Source organism: Silene latifolia, chromosome 1, assembly GCF_048544455.1.
Source record: "Silene latifolia isolate original U9 population chromosome 1, ASM4854445v1, whole genome shotgun sequence".
NCBI classification, from domain to species: Eukaryota; Viridiplantae; Streptophyta; class Magnoliopsida; order Caryophyllales; family Caryophyllaceae; genus Silene; species Silene latifolia.
The window spans coordinates 88,703,140-88,727,375 of record NC_133526.1 but is presented as its reverse complement, the minus strand read 5'-3'; the positions used below and the strand labels follow the sequence as shown (position 1 = coordinate 88,727,375).

Below are 24,236 nucleotides of genomic sequence, written 5' to 3'. Positions count from 1 at the left end.
CACAAAATGCGAGTGGGGGTATCCATTTTGTGAGAGGGACACTATCCGTCTACAGCTTTAGACGGATAGTGTCCGTCTAAAAGTGAGAACTTGTGATTGAAATTATCGTATCCTCGTGTCAGTTGTTTGTTTCCCTTTGCATTTACTCGTTCTATAGGTTTTAAACCCATGCATAGCCTGTGCATAGTTACATAGATTTGTCAGTGTCATTTTATGTCGTGTCAACTAGGCGTTCTTAATCAAATAAAGTAGTCATACAGAGTAGTTTAAGCAGAAATAAAGCAAGTTTCGGGTCTTGTGTGGATTATGCTTCTTAGTAGTTTACTCTTTGGTTTGATGCTTCTTGTGTTTGATTCATGGTACGTAATGTTGGTGAAATCAAGCCAAGCCGGGTCAAACCATGGCCCCTCAAGCCAAGCCAAGAGAGGAAGTGAACCACGACCTAGGAGAACCGCAAGCTATGAAGGATAGAAGAAAGGAAGGCAAAAATGAAAGCTCACAATCAGACCTCCACCGCAAGCTGCCACCACCGCAGCCTGCGGTCTCTGTAGCTGCCACGTCTTCTACCCAATTCCGTGTTTAACCTAGGGAGAAGTGCAGCACTATATAAGCCATAAGCCTGAAACTTTTGATGACTCATCCATCTTATGCATTACCTTAATCTTGTAGTAATAAAAATTTAATCTTTCCATATTCATTGTAATCTTTCCACAAAAACTTGGATTGTAAGATGACTATGGTTGGCTAAGTTCTTATTTCTTGGTGTAATTTCTTTCAAAACTTTCAACTTTGGTATTGTAAGACTCTTTAATCTCTTCTAAGTAATCAATTACTCTTTCCTTGTGCTTATCTTTCTTATGTTAAGTGAATGAATGTTTGGCTTAGCTGCCCTTACATTTTGTTTATTTGACTATTGCAAATCTTAAAGAAATGGGTTCATCTATCTAGGATTGTTGAAGCAAATTTGTTGTGTGTTGATTTTGGTTAAAGGATTCACATAATAGGTAGGAAAGTTTGTGTCTTTTCTTATTTATATGGGTTCATCTTATTAGAATTGATCCTAGCCTAAGTATCTTGGTGAAAAATCTTCTTGCTCATGTTTAGTCGCCTCTTATGGTATTGAGTTGTTGGTTGAATTTGATGGATGCATATGGATGGTTTCATTTATGTGTGTCACTATCTTGATATGGTGGTAGTAGGTTGGTAATATAGGAAGAGTAAAAAGAGCCTAACTTGCCATTTGTTGGTTGCTAAGGAGAGGTTACACAAAGTCTCTTCTCCATTTGACTTCTTGAACATTAAGTGTTTGTTGAATTGCTTCTTTGATAAAGTCCATGCCTTTAATCTTATTTCCTCATTGTTTCACATGAAAAACTTCTCTTTATGTCAATCATTGTTGTTCTTTGTGAATACTCAGTTTGTGATTAGATTACTTGTTGAGTTTTAATTGTCATTAGTTCATTAAGTAGTAATTATTTAATTAGTTTAAAATTCAAGTCTTTAGTTTTAATGTCCTTTTATTGGAATCGACCCTTACTTGCAATATACTACTTTATTAATTAGAGTAGTCTAGAGTCTAGTTTAGTTTATAAATTGTTAATTTGATAGGCTAATTAGTGGATTTAGGACACCCGGTTTTAAATATATCAATTTCCTATATAAAACAACTCGTTTTTAACCCGTGCAAAATTGCACGGGTATGTTTTTAGGAACATTGATATATTTAATATAAAAAAATAATAATAATAATACATGGATATTTTATATTTTATTTCTTTTATATTGATAATAGTTTTAAACCTGTCTTGTTTGTTGGCTCGAATCAACTATAATCATCAAACATAAATTGACCGATAAATTATATGAAAGAAAATTTACACATCGAATATGCTAATATTGATATACACACATTTACATTGCCAGACAACATATCTACTTTGATAAAATAAACTTATGTAATGTTTATTAATAACATATTTGAACACACGGTTCACATTAAAAAATAATATAAACCCAACAACACATCTCCTATCCCCTTACCATAATAATAAGGCATAGTTTCGTAAATTACTAAACAATACATTAAAACTACTACGACATTGGGTTATCGATCATTTACGAAATGGGCCGATTATATAAAATATCAACCTTATATACAATAATACCCGTCCAAGGACATAGAAACAATATAAGCCTTAAAAACAATCAAACCGTAACCCAGTTCATACAATATTAGCCTTCTATAAATACCCCACCTCCCAAAGCAAACCCTACTCTCACAATCAAACCCTCAAATATCCGACCAACACCGCCTACCTCACACTCACCCTCACAATTAAACCTCATTCTCTCACTAATTCCGCCTCCCTCATCCTCTCACTTACCCCTCCACACAATCAAACACCTCACTCATCCTCACAATAACTCCACCTTTTTAACCTCCCTTATCCTCTCAATCTCAGCCTCTCATATCATCTTGTCATCACTCAACAAATCTTCATCAACACGCAATGAAAATGAAGATGAAGGGATAAATATGAAGACGAAAAGACGAAATTTCCATTAAAATGAAGAAGAAAATGAAGGATTCGATGTCGATTAAAATGGAAAAGAAGATGATGGAACATAAACTTACTATACTCATCCCTTTTATCACATGCAATTAATTTTCCATAAATTTAGGTTCATTTTCTGTTAATTTGTTCTCTAAATCCGACATGAAATTGTCAATTCCGACATAAAACCGTGAAAATGGGGTCCTATTTTTACCAAATTAATAGGGTCCTTTTTTTCTTATAAAGAATGAGTCTATACATCTATATACTTGTTACATTTTTATGTTCATTTTTATCAAATTTTGTATTTTGTATTTTTTATTTTTTTTATGGCATTTTAATGGTAATCTAATCAGATCTCGTCAATATTATTGTTGATTAGAAAAATGATCAATTTTGTATACATATATAGACTTTTTAATTAATTAGTTTAAATAAATATTGGTTAAATACATAGATCTATGATTTAACATTATTAATGTTAAATAATTCGTGATTTTTGACTTTTTTTTAGTAGCCATATTAATGCTCTGATATGGTGTTTCTAAAGGAGACGTACATAGATCTATGTATTTCTAAATTTAAACAAGCTTTTGCACCCGTGAAAATCACGGGTGCCTTTGATATTAATTGTTTAATTTTACGCATAACTGTAACCATATTAGTATGAAAAATGTTGACATTTTTGTTGCTAACACAGACTTATAAAAATATATCACCCGAATTATACTTCATGTAGTTTGGTGATAACCATAACATTTTAATATCTATTTTTATATAATTTAAGATATTATACAGGGTAAGTAGACGTAATACCCGATGAAAGTAATATGGAACTACTTAATTGGAAATTGAGAATTGTGATACAAAATTAAACATGTTAATTGAATAGGCGGTAGGTCAGTTGCTCATTTTCATCAGTGGCTAACATTCTTTACTTTCAATATGTTTCTCATATATTTTCATTACTTTCATCATTAACCGTGTCAATTTCATACGAGCACCACTTATCGCAGGACGTGATTTTTTTTTTTTTTGCATTAAATTGTGTTTTTCCATTGCAGTATATTTTTTGTTGTTTCATAGGATAACATGGCTTTAGAAGAGTATACTTGGTGTTCTCTATGTTATCCATGTACTATGATATTTAAAGTTACTACGCTATATAATATTTGACGTACGTTATATGAAAAAAAAAATATTATTTTATTTTTCAGGCTCTTTATAAATGTAACAATTCATTAAAATTAATGGATACAATTATAAAACATAATATTGCGCAATTAAATTAATGCGTTATTGTTGTAAAAATAAATATTAAAAGCTTATTTATATGTTCAATTTTTATGCCCATGTAATTTTACAAAAGTCTTAAGCTAATAAGAGATAATAACATTTACAAACGTAGTAAAAGTTATAGTGATATAATGTGATTTTTTTTTTCGGCGAGATATCTTATTTTAGAATAAAATCCTAAAACTAAAATTAAGAATTTTACTTTGATGTCTAATTGTTGTTTAGGACTTTTAATTTACTTTAAAGTTAAAAAGGCAAATTTTAATGTTTGTGGTATTCTAGTTGGTATTTAATGCTACAAATTATTTAAAAAGTTATTTTTTTTTTCTAAAATAATAGTTTAATGGTGTTATATAGTGGCTTTTTTTTTTCTTTAATTGTTTTTTGTTTTTGTTTTTTTTCTAATAAATGATTTAGTGAAGTGGAAGTGGATTATGTAGATAATTGAAAATGTTCATGTGACATTAGGATAGTTAGTTAATTTGTCTTTTTATTATTATAAAAATGATTCCTGAGGTATGATCGGCTTGGTTTGGTTCGTTTTGGATAGTTTAATACACTTTTTGGGTTGTTTAGATAGTTTAATTCACTTTTCCGTTGTTTGATCGGATTCCTGAGGTATGATCGGCTGTGTTTGGTTCGTTTTTAGATAGTTTAATTCACTTTTTAAGTTGTTTAGATAGTTTAATTCACTTTTCCATTGTTTGATTGGCTCGATTTAGAATTCGTATTTGGGGTGTCTGATTGATCAAATTTATAGGGTTGTGCCAGTCGAAATTAGAACAGCTCAACCATGTGGTGAATCATTTCTGAAATACTCGGGTAAGATTAGCTTGATTTTGTTAGATTTAGGGTGGTTTAATTCAATTTTAGAAAAGTTCGTTTTTGAATGTTTCAAATTCTAAATGATTTTGGGTTGTTTGTTTACGTTTTCCGGTTGCTGCATCATGTATATAAAACTGCTTTGATTGGATCAAATTTGATTCGTGAATTCTAGATTTTCCATGATAGCGACACAACAATGACGAATTGGCGTGACGGAGATGGTGATGGTGATGCTGTTGCTGCTTCTCACATGAGTATTGCCTATCCAGGGTATGATATTCTTAATAATCTTTGCTTTGTTATTCACAATAAGATCATCTTTTGGAAGATTTAAGGTTAGCTAAGTAGCTTTGTTTAACTGTATATAACCACTCGGGCTAAATTCTCACTAATGAAGAGGTTGAATGATGCGTATTCTGAACTACCCACATTTCAAAATGCCATGCCTGCAAAGCAACCAGATGCTTGAGTAGCACCAACTCAATCAAGTATGCCGAGACGTACCTTCTCAAGTTCTTTTGCTCAGTTAATTCATAACTAGTGTAGTTCCCGTGCTATAGCACGGTACTTTTTAGATTTATTTTATAAAGAGATATTATCAATTAAATTATTTGCATAAATGAAGTTTACTTTTAATTTAATGTTATAATCTACTAAATATACTATAAATAAGAGGTTGAAAAAAAAGTTTACTACCATAAGAAGACATTTTAAGTTAAGTTATTTTTTAACTATTAAAAATAACATAATAATTTTATACCGTTACATGCAACTGATTTATGACATTAATAGTACAATTATTAAGTTAGTTGTATAACCTTTATTAAAACGCGTATTGACCTTAAAACGAAAAGCAGTAAAAACTATTCCTCGCGTTGAAAAAGACGATTTACGAATTATTAAAATAATGTTTTCACTTTTTTATTTCTAATAGAAAATACATAAGTGATTTTACATCCATAAAAAAATAGTCCATATTACTAAGACAAAAATTTACATAATAAATAACTGATGATTTCTTACAAAAGAGGTAACATATAAATATAATATAAATTTAAATTTATAAGAAATCAAGTTCACTCATCTAACTTATAATATAACATGTATAGTCCAAAATTATGGGCTATTAATAACTTTTACTTTGATAGATGAGATAGAAAAAATGAGCTACGTATAAGGTCCACAATTTACAATCCATCAAATCTTGTTGTGTTAGTAGTATCCAGAGAAATAGGCCCAATTAAGAAGAATTTTCTTTAGGCGGGAAAACTAAGAGAATTTTTATTCTCTTAGTAGTAAGGGAGATGTCATTAATAACTTAGACATTAGTTTAACAGATAAACTGGTGGACGGTGATACTCATGTACGTATGAATTAACACCAAATTTTTCGTTATAACTCTCTATACATTAATAAGGGTGTGGTGCTAGGAATAGGGACTTCGAACAAGGAGAACAAGTTTTTTGTAGTCTTATGTACTAAATCTCATTTCCCCATCTGTTAACTATTCATGGAATGGAGATGAAGTGGATCCTATGAAGTTTTGGAAAGGAGTATGGCAAATATGTAAACGTTAAAGTGGTAAGTGACGATGCAGGGTTGGTGATTGTTTGTCTGTTTCATTGCCCCTTCCAATTTCAGTCTACACTCTCATTTTATGTACTCTTTTTCAATATTTTTTTCGGGTATTATGATCAACCGGTTATGTTCAATTTAAAGTGGTTATATTCAAATTTTAGGGTCTTTGTTCAAGTGTTAACTTTTTTCAATGACTGATTTTGGGTTTTTGTTCGTAAGATGATTTATTCAATTTTAGGATTCCCTATTTTGGGTGAGTGATTTTAGGTTTCTTTTTGTTGTCTGATGACATTTCTGCTTATTTGGTTACCAATCCATTTATCTGTCTTCCTTATTTTTATTTATCGTTGTTGATAGTTTATTTCACTTTTTGAATTGTTTAGATTGTTTAATCGGAAAATTCACGTGGTACCCTCTGTAATACTCCGTATTTATAAGTCTTGGGGTACTCTATCGAGTAGTCCTTACTCTGTCGAGTAAGGGTAAGTTGCGAAATAAAATAGTTTCTGACCTGTTGGGTACTCGATCGAGTAGCTGGGGCACTCGATCGAGTAAGGGGGTACTCGATCGAGTACCTTGGGTACTCGATCGAGTGTCCGGTTTTACGGGGAGTTTTCTCGGGTTTTGTTAATTATGCGATTAAGGTATTTAAGTTTCGTCATCATTGTTTTAAATCACTTTTACAAAACCTAATTTCCTGTTTAAGAGAGAAAGCAACAAGTTCATCTTCCTAATCGCATTCTTAGCAATTCCCGGAGTTCAGACGGTCAGTTCTTGTCGTTGTGTATACCGTTGAGTTCCTTGCGTCGAGGGTAAGATCTACATACCCTTTTTATTGTATTTCCTTTGATTTGGTTAAACCCTAATTTAGAGATTGGGGGTTTTTATGTGTAGTATGTGATTGGTAGCCTATATGTGTTGTATGATAGGAGGAGGGTTCATAGAAGAGGTTTTTGACTCAAGAAGAGAGACCGTCCGATTGTGTCCATACCGGTAGGATTTCCTACTCGTATTAGTCCCATAATGGGATATTGGTTGATGTGTTGTATTTGGTTGTTTGATATAATAATTGTACTGTGATTGTGGTTGTGATCGTTGTTGATGGTTCGCGAGGCGTGGCCTCGGCTGAGTGGGGTCACTTGCGGGAGTGACTTCACGCCCTAGTTTCGCCCTTCGTGGAACCCGCCACGGAAGGGGATGTGCACATTAATGGACAGGGTTATCGCTCACTATGTGGAGCGGGGATTTGGTGGGTACGGCTGCGGTCCCCCATCGGCGTGGGCTGGTCCAAAGTGGACGATCAAGATTGAGATGATGGGAATTGGTTGGTGTGTGTGTGTGTGTGACGATTAAAGCGTCATCGTGTATCTTATTGTTGTTATACATATTGATTGTGTGATTAGTCGACCCGGTGTTGTTTTGTAAACTGCGGTGATCCATTCGGGGATGGTGAGCAGATATTGAGCGGTATTGAGATGAGCACGGGATAGCCGGGATGCCATGACATGATGATAGGAGTCTTCCATTTGTAGCCTTTAGTTTATTTACATTTCGATTAGACAGTCATTTTGAAATAATGTATCGTACTTTTGGTTTGGTTTTGAGGATTGTAACTATTCGCTAAATTATTTATAATAAACGTTGTTTCTTTATTGTTGTTTGATTATCATTGCCTCGGGTAACCGAGATGGTAATGTCTTCATACCTAAGTGGTCCTGGTAAGGCACTTGGAGTATGGGGGTGTTACAAATGGTATCAGAGCGACGATCCTGAAACCTGTAACCAATGAACCTAATGAACATAGGGAGTCAATTAAAATGAACCCGGGGTAAAAGTTGTAGGAGCTAGTGCAAAGGCTTGGGAGACGTCCTAAAGTCGCAGGGTCGCCCTACAACTTTGAACCGGTCACATGGGGGAAGTGTTTGTCGAGTCGTATGTGTGTTTGGTTAACTTGTGTACGGATGTGATGGAATGTGTTAATTGATGGGTGTTGAAGTAGAAAGTTGAGCATGTGAAAGAAAATGGTGATATGGGGGGAACTTGTTGATGAGATGATAACATGTTGGATGATTTACAATGTGGCATTTAATAACATGATGAAATGATCTCGTAGATAGTAGAAAAGATGCGTAGCATGTTTATTATGATATAATGTGGTTTATAAAGTTTAGCATGTTAGCATATGACGTAACATGCGGGTAGCTTTTATGAATTAGTGTTACTCGATCGAGTGGGACTGACTCGATCGGGTGGGTTTTGGCGATTTTGAGTCCAGAATCGAGTTTTGGGGCACTCGATCGAGTAACTAGGGGTACTCGATCGAGTAGGGGGTCACTCGATCGAGTAGCCTAGATACTCGATCGAGTAGGTAAGAGATCGAAGGTCCGTTTGGGGTCTCGAAGTTTGGGTACTCGATCGAGTACGTGGGGCACTCGATCGAGTAGCCCGTTACTCGATCGAGTGTGTTTGGGAACTCGATCGAGTGGGTTCTGGGTGGCGCGTTTTCGTGTTTTGAAGTTTAGTACGTATGTTCATATCTACCCTTTCTTATATATGTATAGTTTCAAGATGCCGCCCAAGAGAACTGCTTTGTATGCGAGAGCTGAGCTTATGACCGTGGATGACATCGTTAAGATGTTAGAGCACCAGGATGCTCTTACTGAGACCCTAAAGAAAGTGAATGAGGACAAGAATAAGGATAAGGAGAAGGAGGTTGATCATTCAAAAATCAGCCTTTACATTGCGAGGTTTAACCCGAAGGAATACAAGGGAGTTGGGGAACCTAACCTTCTTGATAGTTGGCTGAGAGAGATGGAGAACATATTAGATTTGGTTCACTGTCCTGATGAGATGAGGGTGGAACAGTGCGTTCTATCCGAGGGAGAGGCAGGCAAGTGGTGGGATTCAGTGAAAGTGAGTGCTAAGGAGATATATACAAACCAAGGCTTACCTGCTATACCTTGGGAGGAGTTTCGTAGGGCTGTAAGGAAGGAGTTTGTACCGGAACACGTGAGGAGTAAGATGAGAGAAGAGTTTGATGGTTTTAAGATGACTGCTGAGATGTTTGTGGCTGAGTACTACAGGCTGTTCAATGAGAAGTCTAGGTATGTTGAGGATATGGGTTTGAGTGAGAAGAACCTGGCATTGAGGTTTGAGAGGGGGTTGACCCCTAAGATTATGGATAAGTTACCCGTGGGAATCCTTACAGATGTTAAGGAAGCTTATGAGAGAGTTGGGAGAGCGGAGAGGTTGGTGGAGATGGCTCAGGAGAGGTTAGGTGGTGAGAAGAGGAAGTCTGAGAGCGAGGGTGGTGGCCAATCTAATCACAAGAAAGGCAACCACAATCAGTCTAAGGGATTTTCTTCTGGGTCTGGGTTCAGTGCTGGGGCTTCCTTTGGGCGTGGCCGTGGAAGTGTGAGTAATAGTTGGGGAGTGACTGCTATAGTTTGTGGTGGTGTAGGCCACAAGAGACATGAGTGCACAAGTGCACCGGAATCTTTCCAGAGACTCGCGTGAGCTTCGCGAGCAACAGACCGCCGGATCATGGCCAAACCGGGAAGTCGAGTTACAGAGTGGAGGCAACCGCAACGGCGGTAATTCTTATCAGAAACCACCTGCGAACAACAACAACAATCAAGGGTCGGGTGCAAAGCCGACCAAATCAGCTAGTACTGTCCAGGGAGGTGGGCAGAAGACCAGTGGCAAGTTATTCATGATGGAGAAGAAAACAGCTGAGGAAGATGCGCACGTTATCACCGGTACATTCCTTGTTAATGGTATTCCTACCTTTGTTTTGTTTGATTCGGGGGCTTCTCAGTCGTTTGTGTCTTCGAGTCATGTAAAACAGTTGGGTTTGAGAGTATATGAGTCTGTTAGTGAGCAAGTTTTCATACCTTCGGGTGAGTCTGTATCGTGTGGGAGATTGTTCAGGGATGTATCTTTGATAGTTGGGCAAGTTGATTTCCCTGTGGACTTGTTAGAGTTTCCTTTTAACGGTTTTGAGATGATAGTTGGGATGGATTGGTTAGGAAAGTATAAAGCTAAGATAGACTGTCATCAAAAGAAAGTGTCTTTAAGAGGTCCTAAGGGTGTTAGTGTGTCTTATCGTGGGTTTCTAGTCAAACCCAAAGTTAAGTTGATTGCATCTGTTACCTTGAAGTCTTATCTGAGGAAGGGATGTCCTCTGATCCTGTGCCATGTGAGAGATGATCGGATAGAGAGTCCGACAGTTGATGAGATACCAGTGGTGGGGGAGTTTGCAGATATTTTTCCAGAGGAGATTCCGAGGTTGCCACCGAAGAGGGAGATAGATTTCACCGTTGAGTTGAAGCCAGGGACGAGGCCAATCTCTAAGGCACCGTACCATATGGGTCCTAAGGAGATGGAGGAGCTTAGGAAGCAGTTGGATGATCTGATAGAGAAGGGATACATTAGACCAAGTGTATCGCCGTGGGGAGCACCAGTTCTTTTCGTGAAGAAGAAAGATGGGAGTTTGAGGTTATGCATAGATTACAGGGAGCTGAACCGTGTAACGATAAAGAACAAGTATCCTTTGCCAAGGATAGATGACCTGTTTGATCAGTTGAGTGGTGCAACAGTCTTTTCTAAGATTGATTTGAGGTCGGGGTACCATCAGGTGAAGATTAGAGAGGTGGACATACCAAAGACAACTTTCACGTCGAGGTATGGCCATTATGAGTATGTGGTGATGCCGTTTGGGTTGTCTAATGCGCCGGCAGTGTTTATGGATTTGATGAATAGAATCTTTGAGGCAGTTCTTGGACCAGTTTGTAGTGGTGTTTATCGATGATATCTTAGTCTACTCTAAGACTAAGGAGGAGCATGAGGAGCATCTGAGGATCGTGTTGCAGACTTTGAGGGATCATGAGTTGTATGCTAAACTGTCCAAGTGTGAGCTCTGGTTAGAGAAAGTTGCTTTTCTGGGGCATGTAATCTCTAAAGATGGGGTAGCTGTGGATCCGGCGAAGATTGAGGCAGTGACAAAGTGGGAAGCACCGAAGAATGTTGCTGAGGTTAGGAGTTTCTTGGGTTTAGCTGGATACTACAGACGGTTCGTGAAAGATTTCTCCAAGATAGCTAGACCGATGACAGCGTTGATGAGGAAAGAGAACAGGTTTCGTTGGGATGAGAGTTGTGAGACGGCGTTCCAAACATTAAAGGAGCGTTTGACCACGGCTCTAGTCTTAGCATTACTGAAGGGAGCGAGAACTTTGAGGTTTATACGGATGCCTCGAAGAATGGGCTGGGATGTGTGTTGATGCAGAATGGCAAAGTGATTGCCTATGCTTCTAGACAATTGAAGCCTTATGAGGAGAACTACCCTACTCATGATCTGGAGTTGGGTGCAGTGGTGTTTGCTCTCAAGATTTGGAGACATTACCTTTATGGAGCAATCTTTAAGGTATTTTCTGATCACAAGAGCCTCAAGTACATTTTCACGCAGAAGGAGTTGAACATGAGACAGAGGAGGTGGATGGAGCCGATTGGCGATTATGACATGGAAATCATCTACCATGAAGGGAAAGCCAATGTTGTAGCCGATGCTTTGAGTAGGAAGAGTGTATATTCCCGTGTACAGACTCTATCTTTGATGAGGTGAGAGATGAGGTAGCGAGTCTTGGGATACATATGATGCAGAAAGGAGATGCCATGGGTGATATGACAAAGACAACCGGAGTTTTATGATGATATTCGGGGGCAGGCTTTGGATCCTAAGATAGTGGAGTGGAGAGTCGGAGTAGAGAAAGGGACAAAGTGTCCCGATTTTCTATTCATACGAGATGGTAGTTTGAGGTTTGATGGTAGGTGGTGTGTTCCTAATGACGAGGAGTTGAAAAAGACTATCATGACAGAGGCACATTGCACACCATATTCAGTTCATCCAGGTGGAGACAAGCTATACAAGGATTTGAAGAAAACGTTTTGGTGGCCTGGGATGAAGAAAGAGACAGCTGAGTTTGTGTCCCGTTGTTTGACATGCCAGAGAGTTAAAGGGGAACAATGACGACCACAAGGTAAGATTCGGTCTTTAGAGGTGCACGAGTGGAAGTGGGAATCCATTTCCTTGGATTTCATTGTGGGTTTGCCAAAGAGTCAACAAGGTAACAACATGATTTGGGTGATAGTGGATCGTCGACCAAGTCACTCACTTTGTTCTAATGAAAGATACATGGACTAAGGCACAATTGGCTATGGCCTATCGAAAGAACGTGCTTAAGTTACATGGAGTCCCTAAGGACATAGTGTCTGACAGAGATGCGAGGTTTATATCGAGGTTTTGGAAGGAGTTGCAGGAATCGTTGGGAACAACTTTGAAGATGAGTACAAAGATTTCATCCCGCGACAGGACAGGGGATCGAGAGAACAATCAAGACTCTTGAGGATATGTTGCGAGCCTGTGTGATGGATTTTGGTGGTAGTGGGAGCGAGAGGTTGGACTTGATAGAATTTTCTTACAATAACGGTTATCACACCAAAGATAGGTATGGCACCGTTTGAGGCTTTGTATGGGAGGAGATGTAGGAGTCCAATCTGTTGGGACGATAGTGCGGAGGCAGTGGTTTTAGGACCAGAGATGGTGCATGAGATGGTGGAACAGATTAAGATGATCAGGGAACGGATGAGAGCAGCCCAGGATCGACAAAAGAGTTATGCAGATCTACATCGTCGGGACATAGAGTTTCAAGTTGGGGACAAGGTTCTTTTGAAAGTGTCTCCTATGCGTGGGGTTATGAGATTTGGGAAGAAAGGCAAGTTAAGTCAGAAGTTTATAGGGCCTTATGAGATCTTAGAGCGAGTTGGGGAAGTTGCTTATCGTCCGGCTTTACCATTTGCGTTAGAGAGAGTGCATAATGTGTTTCATGTATCGCATTTGAAGGAAGTATGTGAGTGACCCGTCACATGTGTTGGAGGCAGAGAGCTTAGAGCTAGATGAGTCCTTATCATATCTTGAGGTGCCTAAGCGGATTCTAGACCGAAAGGTTAGAAAGACTAGGAGTGGTGAGACAGTTTTTTGCTTAAGATCCCGTGGTCTAACCACGAGACCGAGGAAGCTACATGGGAGCCAGAGGAAGCTATGAAAGAGCGTTACCCTTTCCTTTTTGATCAGGTATGTATGGTTACGGGGACGTAACCTTGTTTCTTTTAGGGGGGTAGGAGATGATCGCGAACAGTTTTTAAGAGTTTTATACCCCTTTTTATATCTTTGTGTCGGGATGTTTGTCGGGATGAGTTGGGTTAGTATCATGTTTTATGTTGAATCTTGTTTTGGTTGCTGAGTCGGGAAGGTTATGGGAGTACCTTTGTTTAGTAGTGGTTTGAACTTCGGGGACGAAGTTCCTTTTAAAAAGGGAAAACTGTAATACTCCGTATTTATAAGTCTTGGGGTACTCTATCGAGTAGCCCTTACTCTGTCGAGTAAGGGTAAGTTGCGAAATAAAATAGTTTCTGACCTGTTGGGTACTCGATCGAGTAGCTGGGGCACTCGATCGAGTAAGGGGGTACTCGATCGAGTACCTTGGGTACTCGATCGAGTGTCCGGTTTTACGGGGAGTTTTCTCGGGTTTTGTTAATTATGTGATTAAGGTATTTAAGTTTCGTCGTCATTGTTTTAAATCACTTTTACAAAACCTAATTTCCTGTTTAAGAGAGAAAGCAACAAGTTCATCTTCCTAATCGCATTCTTAGCAATTCCGGAGTTCGACGGTCCGTTCTTGTCGTTGTGTATACCGTTGAGTTCCTTGCGTCGAGGGTAAGATCTACATACCCTTTTTATTGTATTTCCTTTGATTTGGTTAAACCCTAATTTAGAGATTGGGGGTTTTTATGTGTAGTATGTGATTGGTAGCCTATATGTGTTGTATGATAGGAGGAGGGTTCATAGAAGAGGCTTTTTGACTCGAGCGGTAGAGACCGTCGATTGTGTGCATACCAGGTAGGATTTCCTACTCAATATTAGTCCCATAATGGGATATTGGTTGATGTGTTGTATTTGGTTGTTTGATATAATAATTGTATTGTGATTGTGGTTGTGATCGTTGTTGATGGTTCGCGAGGCGTGGCCTCTACCGAGTGGGGTCACTTGCGGGAGTGACTTCACGCCCTAGTTTCGCCCTTCGTGGAACCCGCCACGGAAGGGGATGTGCACATTAATGGACGGGGTTATCGCTCACTATGTGGAGCGGGGATTTGGTGGGTACGGCCTGCGGTCCCCCATCGGCGGTGGTCGGGTCCAAAGTGGACGATCAAGTATTGAGATGATGGGAATTGGTTGGTTGTGTGTGTGTGTGTGATGATTAAAGCATGTCGTGTATCTTATTGTTGTTATACATATTGATTGTGTGATTAGTATCGACCCGGTGTTGTTTTGTAAACTGCGGTGATCCATTCGGGGATGGTGAGCAGATATTGAGCAGGTATTGAGATGAGTCTTTGGGATAGCCTGGGATGCCACGACATGATGATAGGAGTCTTCCATTTGTAGCCTTTAGTTTATTTACATTTCAGTTAGAACAGTCATTTTGAAATAATGTATCGTACTTTTGGTTTGGTTTTGAGGATTGTAACTATTCGCTAAATTATTTATAATAAACGTTGTTTCTTTATTGTTGTTTGATTATCATTGCCTCGGGTAACCGAGATGGTAATGTCTTCATACCTAAGTGGTCCTGGTAAGGCACTTGGAGTATGGGGGTGTTACACCCTCGAACTTTGTCATTTTGCACGTGGTACCCAACTTTTTAAGTTTCTGTACATGATAACCTCCATGTATAATTTTCATGCACAACATACCCTTTTTGTCGCTATAAAAAAACTCAATTGCGCATAACTCCTAGACCGAAATTTAAAATATGCCAATTTTTTTTTCCTAAAATGATTATCTTGTCATAATCTATGATTTGAGAAAAAAAAATGTCAACTGACATTTTATAGGGTTTTTGTTTAACGAAAATCTCAAATCAATCATATCTTCGATCTTAACTTTCCAAATGACTATTTTCATTTTATCAATTTATAGATCTCGATAAGGTAATCAATCTGGAAAAAAAAATTGTCAATTCTGATTTGTGGTCTATGATTTATGCTCATTTGAAAATTTTAAGAACGATAAAAATGGCACGTTGTGCTTGAAAATCAAATCTCAAGGATATCATGTGCACAAACATAAAAAGTTGGGTACCACGTGCAAAATGGCAAAATTCAAGGGTACCACGTGAATTTTCCATTGTTTAATTCACTTTCCATTGTTTTATCGGATTCCTGAGGTATGATCGGCTGTGTTTGGTTCGTTTTTAGATATATTAATTCACTTTTTGAGCTGTTTAGATAGTTTAATTCATTTTTCCATTGTTTGATCGGCTCGATTTAGAATTCGTATTTGGGGTGTCTGATTGATCAAATTTATAGGGTTGTGCCCATCGAATTTAGAACAGCTCAACCATGTGGTGAATCGTTTATGAAATACTCGAGTAAGATCAGCTTGATGTTGTTAGATTTAGGGTGGTTTAATTCAGTTTTAGAAAAGTTCGTGTTTGAATGTTTCACACTCTGAATGATTTTGGGTTGTTTGTTTACGTTTTCCGGTTGCTGCATCATGTATATGAAAAGCTTTGATTGGATCAAATTTGATTCGTGAATTCTAGATTTTCCATGATGGCGACACAAAAATGACGAATTGGTGTGACAGAGATGGTGATGCTGTTGCTCCTCCTCCTCACGTGAGTATTGCCTATCCAGGGGTATGATATTCTTAATAATCTTTGCTTTTGGAAAATTTAAGGTTAGCTAACTAGCTTTGTTTATTTGTATATAACCACTCGGGATAAATTCTCACTTATGAAGAGGTTGAATGATGCGTATTCTGAACTACCCACATTTTGAAATGCCATGCCTGCAAAGCAACCAGATGCTTGAGTGGCACCAAATCAATCAAGTATGCCGAGACGTACCTCCTCAAGTTCTTTTGCTCAGTTAATTCATAATGTCATTAATAACTTAGACATTAGTTTAGCAGATAAACTGGTGAACGGTGATACTCATGTACATATGAATTAACACCAAATTTGTCGTTATAACTCTCTATACATTAATAAGGTTGTGATGCTAAGAATAGGGACTTCGGACAAGGAGAAAAGGTTTTTTGTAGTCTTATGTACTAAATCTCATATTCTCATCTGTTAACTATTCATGGAACGGAGATGAAGTGGATCCTATGAAGTTTTGGAAAGGAGTATGGTGAATATGTAAACGTTAAAGTGGTATGTGACGATGCAGTGTTGGTGATTGTTTGTCTGTTTCATTGCCCCTTCTAATTTCAGTCTACACTCTCATTTTATGTACTCTTTTTCAATATTTTTTCCGGGTATTATGATCAACCCGATTATGTTCAATTTAAAGTGGTTATATTCAAATTTTAGGGTCTTTGTTTAAGTGTTACCTTTTTTCAATGACTGATTTTGGGTTTTTGTTTGTAATATGGTTTATTCAATTTTAGGGTTCCCTATTTTGGGTGACTGATTTTAGGTTTCTTTTTGTTGTCTGATGACATTTCTGCTTATTTGGTTACCAATCCATTTATCTGTCTTCCTTATTTTTATTTATCGTTGTTGATTAGTGTTTCTTACTAATTAGTGCTTATATTCGTGAAATGGAGGAGGGTGAAGTATTTTTTATGCTTTTTCCGGATTAATTGAGTGAGATTTATATGGGTTTGGCTTGATTTAATTGTGGTTGTTTAATTTTACAGGCGTATTCATTTCCTGATTTTCTTTCGATTTCACTCTTTCAGTGTAGTATTAATATTGGTGAGTCCCTCCATTCCAGTCATGTAGTTATTCTGTTTGTTATTCCCTTTGTTTGGTTGGTAAGCTAAAAAGTAACTATAAGCAAGTTGATTTGATACATGATGTAGGAATTATGATGCAGTTGTGTCGAATAGTGGCGAATCAAACCTCCTCAAGCTCCTTAGCAATATGATCAGCATCTGCAACGCGCAAATCTATCTGTTCAGAACCTGCGACAAGCGTAGAACAACAACTTACATTCGGGTAATGTATTCATGACGAGAAAATCCAATATATATCAGAACTAATTACCGCAAAAAACAGATTACAAAAGAAGGCATGAAACAGTAATTAAAAAAATGGTAACTTATCAACTCGAGAGGCTGCCTTCACCACAGTTTGGTTGTTTGTTTGAATTTGTGTTGTTTTCGTGTGCCTGATTTGTGGGTTTTTAATGGTGGTTGTTCAATTTTAAACGATAGTTTGTTCCAATGTTCTCTATTTTGTGTGACTGATACATCGCACTGCCATGTTTTGATGTTCGCTCTTGTCCGCTCATGGATTGCAAGTTCCTTATCAGCCTATGGGGGAATCCAGGAATGCTTACTCTATTGTCTGGGTATTGTAATCATCATGATCACTTTCCGATTGAGTCTGAAAAAATGTGGTTTATATCTGCTTAATTGTAGCACGGAAAATTGGAATAGCGGTTATGGTTTCCCTGTAATTTGTATTTTAAAAAACTTCAAAGTATTGTGAATATCGTTGGTTCCTATGTCTTCTTCATACTGGTGGTGGGCATGGTGAACAATATCTAAGCTTAGTATTGATTGATATAAGGGTTAGACACAGAGCTCATGTTATCGAGTTTGGACTAATGCGTTCTTAATTTAGAGGATAAAGATTGATTAGATCATACTTGTCATGACCACAGTCGGATGTCTAATAAACCTAAGATTTAAATTGTGAAAAAAAATGTTTTCTGTAAATTGTGCACAAGTTAGAAACTAGAGTGGGAAGAGTTGTCTTTTTCTATAAGCGTAGGTACGTTTTTTGTTGTATTCATGGAAAGATTAATCAACACGGATGTAAGGGACACACAATAACTACGTTGCCTTTTGTTCAACGGGGCCTATTTCCTGATTATTATTGATCGCGATGTAGGTAAAGAAGCAGGAGGTTCACTGAAGTTGATCGACAGTAAGAAGATTGGCATTGATGCTGAGGTTAGCAACTCATGTCACGTATTTCCAGATTGAGAATTAGTTACCCTTTTGGTTGGTTTAATGTGTAGCCAATTTCATTTACTTCATAGTTTAAGTGTGTGCATGTAATGATAAACTAGCTTAAGATGATCTCAGGCTATAAGCTTTGGGATCTCACAAAATATAAAATGAAAACTGTTATTTATATTGAGCATGCGTCTCTTTCTCCTTAATCTTCACTGTGTCACTTGTAAGGCCAATCATACTCATATTATAAACGGTCTCATACACTTTCAGTGGTCTAATGCTTATTATGCTTCTTAGTCAACAATTACACGATTTTAGTTAAGAGTGTTAAACCATTGTGAACCTTACATGATTGATTCAGCAATGGCGATTAGAGAGAGAAAGCGATTAGAGAGAGAAAGCGATTAGAGAGAGAAAGTGATTTTCCTTAGATCTTCTTTGTTTCTTCAGCAATGGCGAGAAACAAGAGGACCTCGTCACCGACTAGTACTTCTAAATTCCCTAAAAATAATATTTCATCTACTAATAATAAAAATTCTCCAAAAAATAGTACTATTACGGCAAATATTACAAATCTGAGTGAACCTGTATCACATGATATTGAGGCGGAGAGTTCTTCCATGGCAGAAATCTGAGCTTTCAACCTTAATAAGGAATTGGTCTCCATTAATGAGGATCAACCTACTGAAGATGCTGAGTGGACGGTGGTGAGTAATCGCAGGAAGCAGAAATCGGCAACGTCTGGTAAGGCCCCCCCTCTGAAAATTGATATTGCTGATGTCACTCCGGAGGTGGAGTTCTGGTCGAATACGATTTCGTGCTATGTACTGGGTGCAAATCCGCCAAAACTTGTGTTAGGAGGTTTTATCAGGCGTATTTGGAAGAAATTATCGATTATTTCTATTGCGTTTCAACCGAATGGAGTCTGCTTGATTAGGTTTAAGACTAAAGATGATAAACATGCTGCTCTTCATTCAGGACCACTGTTCTTTGATAACAAACCCTTTGTTGTTAAGGAATGGACCCCTGGAATGAAACTCACCAAAGAAAAGCCTGATTCTATACCTGTCTGGATTCGCCTGTATGACCTGGACCTTAAATATTGGGGTTTGGCTCTACCTAAGATTGTTAGTCTTGTAGGGAAACCCATTTGTTGTGATCAGGCCACACAGAATAGGGAGTTCCTGGGTTATGCTTGCTATTTGGTTGAAGTTAAAGTTGGAGAGCATTTACCTGACTCGATTGAATTCATTGATGAAAATGGTGTGTGCCAACAACAACTTGTTCATTTTGAATGGAAACCCATCCTATGTACTGTATGCAAAGGAGTGGGACATGAAACTGGGCTGTGCAAGAAGAAAACAGCTGTGCCTAAACCCAAAAAGACACAACAAGTTTAGAAGCCAAAAGCACAAGCTCCTCCTAAGGAAAAAATTCCAGAGCAAGTGGCTGCAAAGCAGCCTGACAAAGGTAGTAAGACTGATGTAGCTCTTCCTTTGCTACAACCTAACATGGTAGTTACTCCTATGCCATATCAGGGATCAGTGCTTAACTCCTTGACACCTGCAAGGTTCATTAACAGATTTTCCAAGAAGGGGGAAGGGTGTTCTGCTGGACCTTCTTTTGTTGATGTTATAAGCTACTCAATAAGGAAAAATCTCATGAGTAGTATGGGGAAGGGTTTGACCAATATTAATACCAATGGTTAGTATTGGATTTTGGAACGTTCGTGGCCTTAATAAAAAGAATAATCAAGGAGATGTTAGACGTCTCTTGCATATTAATAATGTAGGGTTGTATGGTCTAGTTGAGACTAAAGTTAAAACTATCAACATCAATAAAGTGCAGGCTGGGTTAGGGTATAACTGGCAGTTTATCAATAATAATGATCTTAAGGAGGGTGGTAGGATCTGGCTTCTTTGGGACCCTGCTATCTTCAAGGTGGATGTGTTATTAAAGGATGTGCAAGTGATTCATGCTACTGTTGAACACCTGCTGACTGGTTTCTCTTAGGTGTGCTCCCTAGTTTATGGATGTAACAAGGATTCTGAAAGAGTAGGCCTATGGCAATCTATTCTTCATTGTAATTCTCTTGTTAATGGTCCCTGGCTTCTCATGGGTGACTTTAATAATGTCCTGCTTGCTAGGGAGCGTCTAGGTTCTGATGTGTCTCCTGCTGAAGTCAAAGCTTTCCAAGACTGTGTGGATAGATGTGGACTGTATGATTTTGTGACCCAGGGGCATACTTCACCTGGAACAATAAACAAGAGGAGAATACAAGGGTTTTTAGTAGAATTGACAGAGTTTTAGCTAATGATCAGTGGCTGACTAATGGCCCTTCTGGCATTGCCTCTTTCCTGCATGAGGGTTTGTTTGATCATAGCCCTTGCATCATCAAACTCTGGGAGAAGGTTGATAGGAAGAAGTCTAGTTTCAAATACTTTAATATGTGGGGGCAAGGATGAGAGATTTCATGCTACTGTTTTGAATATTTGGCAAAAGCAGATTAAGGGGTGCAAGATTTTTCAAGTTGTTAAGAAACTTAAGCTTCTTAAATTTCCTTTGAGGCAATTGAACAAGGAAGGTTTTGGGGATATCCTTAATACTGCTAAGGTGGCCCAGATGCTACTTGAAGATATTCAGAGACAATTGCACCAGGACCCTACTAATGTGGGTCTGCAATGTAAAGAAAGAGCTGCTGCACAGACCTGTAAAGATCTGGATGAGGCTAGAAATTTATTTCTCAACTAGAAAGCAAAGATTCACTGGATGAAGTGCAATGATGAAAACTCTCACTATTTTCACAGCTCCATCAAGGCAAGAAGAGCTCAGAATAAAATACTCTCCATCAAAGATCATTATGGTAACCAATGCACTGACAATAAATCCATTGAAGCTGCTTTCCTTACTTATTACAAGGACCTTCTTGGCAGTTCAAAGCCTGTTGTTCGTGTGAATTTGGGTGTGGTGAGAAGAGGCCCCTACCTTACTGATACCCAGGCAACTGGCTTACTCCAGAGGGTCACAAGGGATGAAGTTTATGAGGCCATGTTCTCTATACCCATTGACAAGGCACCTGGCCCTGATGGGTATACTTCTGGCTTTTTTAATGACTCTTTTGGCATTGTGAGTCAGGATGTTATTCAAGTTGTCCAGGAATTTTTTGAGAATGGCCAGCTTCTACAACAGGTGAATGCTACTGTTGTTACTCTAATTCCTAAAAAAGAAGTACCTGAGACTGTCATGGACTATAGGCCTATTGCTTGTTGCAATGTCCTCTTCAAATGCATCTCAAAAATCATTTGTGCCAGACTTTCTAAGGTATTACCTACTATTGTAAGTTCCACTCAGAGTGCCTTTGTGCAAGGGAGGGAAATTGTGGATAACGTTCTCATTTGTCAGGATTTGATGAGACTATACAATAGAAAGATTTGCTCTCCTAGGGTTATGATGAAGATTGACCTAAAGAAAGAGTATGACTCCATTGAGTGAGATTTTGTTGAGGACATGCTGGTGGCTCTGAAATTCCCTACTCAAATGGTCAACTGGATCATGCAATGTGTCTCTTCCCCCTCTTACACCCTTTCTTTGAATGGCTCTCACTTTGGTTTCTTTAAAGGGAGGAGAGGATTAAGGCAAGATGATCCCCTTTCTCCCCTCCTCTTTACCTTATGCTTGGAGTATTTCACCAGGATACTAGCTGTGGTGACCCTTAGGCATGACTTCCATTTTCACCCTATGTGTAGAGCTTTAGGTCTTTGCCATCTAGCATTTGCAGATGACCTACTTCTCTTCTGTAGGGAAGATGCTAGCCCAGTTAAGGTTCTGATGAGGGCTATGCACACCTTCTCTATTGCTTCTGGCCTTACTGTCAATAATAACAAGTCTGATATTTGGTTTGACTGATACTGATGAGACCTATATTCTGAAGCTTTCTGGGTTCAAAAAAGGTACTTACCCTTTTAGATACCTAGGGGTGGACATCTCTTACAATAGACTGACTAATCCTCAATGTAGTAAGTTAAATTAGTGGATAAGATGGTGCATAGAATCAGGAGTTGGGGGGCCAAAAAGCTTAGTTATGCAGGGAGATTAACACTAGTAAAAGCTGTGCTCTCTCAACTTCATTGCTATTGGGCTCGAATTTTTCTGCTACCCAAGGGTATTCTCAACAGAGTTGAAACCATCTGTAGGAACTACCTCTGGTCTGGCATTGATGGCTATCATAGAATACCAGCTGTATCTTGGGAGAGCTGTTGCAGGACTAAAAAACAAGGGGGTCTTGGTGTGCACAATTGCTATATCTGGAATATTGCCAGTATTAGCAAATATACTTGGTGGATTGCCAACAAAAAGGACAGTCTCTGGGTCTGTTGGGTTCATAACATGTACATCAAGCAGCATGACTGGTGGTCCTACACTCCTTCTATCAATTCTAGCTGGGTCTGGCATCAAATCTGTAAAGTAAAAGAAAAGTTGAAAAGGGGATTGAATGTGCAGCAGTGGGTTCAGGGATCTTTTTCCACCCAGCAAACATATGATAGTTTGGCTGGTACTAGTGAATCTGTTACCTGGGAGCCTTTTGTTTGGAATAGACTATGTTTACCTAAAGTAAACTTTATCACCTGGCTATTTGCTAAGGATAGACTCCTAACCAAGCACAGACTTCTCAAGTTTGGGGTCATTTCTGATGGCTTATGTTGCATCTGTGCTAATGCTCAGGAAACTCAAAGCCATCTTTTCTTTGATTGCGCTTTTAGTAAGGAATGCTTACAGCTAGTTTTGCAATGGCTTGGGATTTCTTGGCACTTACACATGGACACTATCATGTCTTGGCGGTGCAGAAGTCTGCTGAAAAAACAGATCATTATGGCTAGCTTTGCAGGATTGATCTACATAATTTGGTCGTGCAGGAACTCAGCCAAACACAATGGCAGCATCATCAGACCAAAGCTGGTGCTCCAACGGGTGCAAAGTATGGTGAAGTATAGAATGCAGGGTATTCAATCTGAGCTTTCCATTCTTAGATGTCGTGATTGGTTGGTAAGTAGGTGTCTTTGTACTACTTAAATGTTGAGAGTGGTGTAGTGAGGTTACTTGTATGATGTCGACTGTACTAATTTATATGGTCCTTCGTGTACTGTGATCCTTTTGAGCTTAATGAGAATTCACATTCTACCAAAAAAAATACATGATTGATTCAAACAAATATCTGAGTTAAATGCGTAGATTACCATTAATATGTTTGTTTACATTCGTGTCGAGGACGTCTAAAGGAAGTCACATAAGAGAGGTGTATCACATAGTCTTATATATATGTGAATCCTTTGTTATGTGTAATTGTGTAATTGCAAATGAAGAACGTTAAGAGATTAATAATTAAATTAACTTTGTTATTATGGATTTGAGATTACAATATTAGAATTGTTATAGGGCCCTCATCAAGATCATGCTCACTGTGAATCTGCCTTTTAGTTGCAAAGGATGCTTGAACTACGAAACCATGGCCTTTCAGATTGGCTCTCAACTAGGACGCAGTGGTTGACCATTATCTTTGGGTCTCTATGCCCCATAACACGTGCTGTTACGTAGGGGGACAGCCTACGCTAAAGTGCCAGCGACATTGAGGCACAATGCTCAGGTTACTGCTAATGCGGATATCTATAATACGTTTGACAGTGTTGTAGCTGCCTCATTGTAATACCCCGTATTTTTATATAATAAATTAAATGGATATTATTATATATTAATTATTATGTATTTTATATTACTAATTATGTCGGGATAATAATTGAGTCGATAATTACTTTAAGCTATCATGAGTTATTTGAGACGGGTTTATAAGAAATACGAATTGCGAGCTAACCCATGTAAGTCGGCCCAATATATGTTCAGCCCATTAAACCCTAAAGCCCATTTAAACCCTAACCCTAACCCTAATAAAACAC

The 24,236-nt window shown here is 38.2% G+C and overlaps 1 protein-coding gene across 1 annotated transcript; it reads left to right on the top strand.

The window, feature by feature from the left end:
- Positions 1 to 22,326: 22,326 nt before the first annotated feature.
- On the top strand, positions 22,327 to 23,989 carry LOC141650035 (uncharacterized). Its single transcript, XM_074458662.1, has 2 exons — positions 22,327 to 23,327; positions 23,881 to 23,989. The coding sequence occupies exons 1-2, from the start codon at positions 22,327 to 22,329 to the stop codon at positions 23,987 to 23,989; spliced, it is 1,110 nt and encodes a 369-aa protein (XP_074314763.1).
- The last annotated feature ends 247 nt before the right edge of the window (positions 23,990 to 24,236 follow it).